Genomic DNA, 5,653 nt, shown 5'->3' with positions numbered 1-5,653 from the left:
TGTTGTCTCCTAGGGAATTCGGTTCCGTAGATTTAGATCATCCACTACCTAGCCTGCATTGTTGAATTGGACGTAAACTTGCCATCTACCAACAACTACCTAGTCTGCGATATCAGTTAGCTGGAAGCGGCCATTAACTTGTCATCTACCAACAACTACCTAGCCTATGATATCAGTTAGCTGGAAGCGGACGTTAATTGTCATCTACCAACAACTACCTGGTCTGCGATGTCAGTTAGCTGGATGCAGACGTTAAATTGCCATTCACCAACAACGACCTAGTCTGCGATATCATTAGCTGGAAGTGGACGTTAACTTAACAGACAGTCCTTTTCCAGCAGTTCATCCGTATTTGAGGCTGACGCATTCAATACCCGTCCATCAGCCTCTACTCAAACACACTTCGACTATTGATACAGAGTCGGAATAATCTCATCTGCCATAATGAACAAGTTAAGTGACACTTCGGTCATCATGAGTGGAAGAAACGGCACTCGACTAGAGTAATATCAGTGAGAGTTGCATTGAATTGCTAGCTTTATCCTTTTCAATCTGTTGTATAGTGCTCTAGTTTCAATCACTCACACGAGAGTTGGTGTGTTCCGTTTTAGAGCATATACTTCCTCACACGTTGATCTGAAATGTGGGTCTTATCTATGCGCATATGAAAATAGCTGTTATGTCTTTGCGAAATAAGGCAAACAATTTTTTATAAAGTTGGCTTAAGATTACTGTATTTTGTCAAATTGAGTAATGAAGCAAAATAATTTGATGCCTATTTCGAATCTCGAAATTTTTAAATATGTTTCGATCAAGACAATTTTCATTGAAGAAAAGGCAATTGGCAACCACTGGTAACATGTTTCACTTGTTCATTCATAAAAGACAATAGTACCGCCTCTTATAAGAATTCAATCAATAATAATTGAACAAAGTGTGTTATTGATTGTCTGATTGGCCATTTAGCCCTGTCATTCAAGCGGTTATGAATGAAATGTTTGTAAGGAATGATGAAGGAGCAGATGATGGAATTGTCTTCGTTGTCAACCTAACGACGCTCGGTGGCTTTTCAACGAATAGCTAAGTGAGGGGCGGGGCAGCGAGTGGTTCGAAAAGGAGCCACAAAATCGTCAAGTTGGGCAAAGAGGCACTTATTTCAAATGTACAAGGCATATGAATGTGGGGGTCCAGATTCTAGTCAGCCTCCTTTCTAGGGAGACCATAATGACCCCTACCCCTATCCTGATACCCCCTCCTAAAATGGCAGGGTATTGCGAAATCAACATAGAATCATGAGTTTTATCGACCCCGATATTGCTGCAACAAATTATAAGGAATATAAAATTAAAGGAAGCTACAGAATGGCTCTCCCGGGGGCAGATTATATGGAAGGTGAAGCCAGACATAAATTGAGTTTGACAAAAGCTTCAATTAATTTAAGGAAATAACTACAAGAAAATGAACAATTCGGATTCAAGGTTTACAGAAAAATAATGCACACATAGAATGTACTTGTATAACAACCCAGAGTTATGTGATGTCTGTTGTTTGTATAAACAGACAATATTACAACAGTAGACCACCAGCTAGAATATAACCAGTAATTGTATAGTGAAATTTTTTTTATTGTTTGTATAAACCTAGATGTAGTACAACAATGGTGATGTCTGTTGTTTTTTTTTAAATATAAATGGAGTACAAAAGTGAAGCACTCTCTGAAAATAACTGATAGTTTTGAAGTCTGGTGCTACTATAAACAGATATATAATCTTAACTACAGTGGACTTCCCTCTAAAATATAACTACCTGGTGAGTTAACGTTTGTTCGCTAACCTGAAGGCCCAGGGTTCAGTCCCAACATGGATCAACCCGGTTTCCTTCTGTGAGTGATGCGAGTCCGAGGAGCTAACATGGAACGAGTCAGATTGGACAATAGACTGAGACCCCGTGCTACCAAGGTTGTACACGTTGAAGATTCTTAGACACTAATAAATCGGGTACGCTAAGGATGCCGTCCTGGCACAATTTTCCTCCTTGTACACTTCAAGGGGTAGCTCGTCCTCACTGACCAAAACAGATGCAAAAAAGTAGGCCGTAAATTACCATTTTATTTCTAAAATATAACTTGTCTTTCAATAAAATGCAGTGATATTATGAGTAATGATCTTCAAAATACTTCTTGAGATGATAATACATGTAGTATATCACTATAACATGTGCACGATCAATATTCTGTTTACAATTTCACTCATCAAGAATCGTCTACACACCCTCCTTATCTTTACTTCTCACATAACCGGGTCGTTTTTTTGTCAGCTTATCACATGTTAACAGGAATTTTACCCACGGGCTAAACCTGAAGCTCTTGATCTTTTTATGTGAGGGGTTCGGAAAGGGAGTTAAACACCCTCGAACGGATGGGTGAATTGGATGACTAAATATTTACATGAGTGTTAAACTTAGTTTTTAATCTAAAGCTAAATCTAAAGCCTTTATAACTATCATTGGGAGGGAGAGGGTGGGGGAGGGGCGTCGACACACCCCTTTATCTACTTCCTCTTACTTCTAGCCTGGAACCAAATTTTTAGAATGGGTGCTCAACTATAAGCCCACTTGCCTCAGAGAGGAAGCGGACTTGAAATATGGATTAGAAAAATATCAGCAATTCTTGATTTATCTACGAATATGCAAACACAGTAAGATTATTATTGCAGTGAATATTGAAAGTTGAATCAAGGGTTTGATATTACCTGACTCGAACACCTGGATAAATCTTTATGGAACCGTTCATATGAAACATAAATACATGTAAAGTAATCTAATATAATTATTTAGGTGATTATTTGTCTAAAGGAGGTAATTCTAAGAAATAATAATATTTATTTATTTTGAAAGCGTTAAGTATTTTTACTTTTAATGTGTTAGTAATAAACTCACACTGTTGAATGAATGAGTTACCATTATTAATTTGATTATTATATACTGACCGATAGAGAGCAGTTATAGAAATAGAGCGCGCATTTCGTTTTTAGTTTTTTTACGGTATATAGTTCTAACTATGTAGGGGGGAGATGGGTGAAGTGGAAAGAAAAGATAGAGAGAAAAGAGCTCGGGGTAAGGATAAACAGACAGGATAGGATATATAATGGATCGCCGGTTGGTATTCTTCCAACCGATTTGATACAATGATCAGTTAACCACAAGAACTTTTTTAAAAGAAATCCATAAGTAGACTCAATGGTCAAATAAACGCACGGAGAATTGTTTCCGAATTGCTTCCCTTGGTGTAAACGTATATAAAACGTACTGTTTCAATTTTGAAAAAAAATGATTAGCAATTCAAAATGTTCCGGTTGAAGACCTCCAGATCGATCTCTTCAATGAAGTCTAAAATAATAATAAAATAATAATAAAATAATCATATACATCGTAAGAAAAGATACAATGGATTCAGGTATTTCTAGACTACACCGTAGTACGTAAAACGCCATGCTATTCCATGCCATTCATCAAAGCTATATTTTTACCTGAAGAACACGTTCTAGATCTGGTAGGGTTATTAGACCAATAAAAAATAGTTAAACGTCAGTTTTATAATATAGGTTCTTTCAAGTGGGCCATAAATCAGAGGCTTATATTGAAGTTTTGACAGAAGATTACCAATAAATATTATCATGACTTCCAATCTCTTTCTTCTCAATTAAAACAGATAGTACTACAGCCTGATATAATCTGCTGTAGTTTTACTCTTAAAGGATCACTACCTCTTAGAATAAACATGAAATTTAAAGGAATGGTACTTCATAGAATGAACTTAGAATCAATCTTGACCAAGAAAGTACACTGGAGCGTGTTTATTCGGTTGCCAATAATCCAGAGACCCCGATACCCGCACGCTTTTTACTGAGAAAGGAATATTTACTATGTAAAATTACCCGTTAATCCGGGTTTCCGCTGTATATATTCATCAGTGGACTAACCAATTGTCATAACTAAACAACAAAATCCACTAAACGACCACTGGGTCTGTGATCAGAACTGCACATTCTGGGGTGCGTGTATGCGTCTACATATCGAAGTAACTCTCTCCCCAAAAAGAATTTTCATTCCGATACTACTTTACGCGTTAACGTTTGTGCACACCTTTCGATTCTCTTGCGTTAACGGGTATCCTGGATGTGTCGCTGTAACAAAAAAACATTACAGTTCACTTTGCCTTTTATGATCTGTAAAAAAAACGAACGATTCGAACTAATTTCGTCGAACTGTGGGTTTTTCAGAAAGAGATTTTACAAGAGTATTTCTAAATAATACGAAGCTTATCCCTAAAACCAAAATGTATGGCTTAAAGCGTCCAAACACTTCTGAAATTATGAATATTCTGAAGTTTTTAATAATTAAACAACTCTAAGAGTTGAAAAATTCAAAGTTTGCAACGGTTAAAAATAGAAAATTTGACTGTATTGTGATAACGTAACGTGATTGTTCCAATGACGTCATTTTCATTGTCATCACTGATTGTTCTGAGTTTCAACCAGAAACAGCGCAATTACCACTTTCTATTGAATTTTACCAAATTTTCAAAAATTTCTGGATTTTATTCACGACTTTTGTGGTAAAAAGGTGAGTTTTCGTTTAATTTTTATGGTGTTTAAGTTTTTGCAAAAAATAATCCAATTCTAAGGTAAAATTTATAAGTTACAAAAGAATGAAAACTTTGAAAAATTCTTACCAAAGAGCCCTGAATGTGTTTTGAGCCCGAGTCTGCTCTGACTGAACATGAACAGTTTAAAAACAACATGTTGTTTGTCTTTCAGGAAATATGACAACTATTGATTCTGGAAAGCCACCTCTTCCTAGGATTGCTCTAGGAGTTACTCTCAGAAAAAGTCAAGGGGAAACCGAGGAAGACTTCGAGAGAAGAACTCAAAAGTTGAACGAGTTTAGAGATTATAAAAGAATGAACTTCCCACAAGAAAATCTGGTTCTCCCTGAGAAACCATTACTTACTAACAGCTACCAACAGCGTCGTCAGTTCCGACGGAAAATGATTCTTACCAATGGATCGTTACGACCTTTTACAACTACGATTAATGGTACGGCCTCTAACATCATGCCAGTATCTTCAGGAGTTGCAGTTATGGATACTGGTGTGTCTGAAAGCATTGTGGGGCGATCAACGTCTACCAGTCCAGTGTCAGATCTAACAGCTATGGCGTCTGCTACGTCAACCAGTCCCGCCCTTTCTTTTGAACAGGAGGATAAAGAACTACAGAAGAAACTGGAAGAAAGAAATCCAGTGATAGATATGTCTGTGTATGTGATTCCGAGGGGAATATTAGATTTATCGAAGTATTTCATCCAGGCGGATGTTAACTCTGATCACCAGGTGGATGTCAACTCTGATCACCAGGTTGATGTCAACTCTGATCACCAGGTTGATGTTAACTTTGATCACCAGGTGGATGTCAACTCCAAGAAGATCGCAGGTGAAATCCTTCAAGATCTTCTCGACAATTTTGATCTTGGTGAAGAAAATGTAAACCTGGCATGCCAGAATGATTCTTCTGAAGCAGGTTCGTTGTAAAGTTATTTGGGTTGAGAAAAGAAGCTTGCCCGGCTGTACCCACCCCCCCCCCCCCCCCCTCCTCTC

The 5,653-nt window shown here is 37.4% G+C and overlaps 1 protein-coding gene across 1 annotated transcript in view; it reads left to right on the top strand.

Annotated features, from left to right (window-relative positions):
* Positions 1-3,071: 3,071 nt before the first annotated feature.
* Positions 3,072-5,653, top strand: part of LOTGIDRAFT_165121 (hypothetical protein) — a gene marked incomplete at both ends in the record, with an annotated part of 5,199 nt that continues 2,617 nt past the window's right edge. The window contains 2 exons of the mRNA XM_009061639.1: positions 3,072-3,114; positions 4,818-5,576. Coding sequence (XP_009059887.1) covers positions 3,072-3,114; positions 4,818-5,576 — 802 coding nt within the window. The remainder of the gene's footprint in view (positions 3,115-4,817; positions 5,577-5,653) is intronic.

This window comes from Lottia gigantea, assembly GCF_000327385.1.
Source record: "Lottia gigantea unplaced genomic scaffold LOTGIsca_49, whole genome shotgun sequence".
Taxonomy (NCBI): Eukaryota; Metazoa; Mollusca; class Gastropoda; family Lottiidae; genus Lottia; species Lottia gigantea.
Note: the sequence above shows the minus strand (reverse complement) of the source record. Positions and strands in the feature narration are given on the sequence as shown.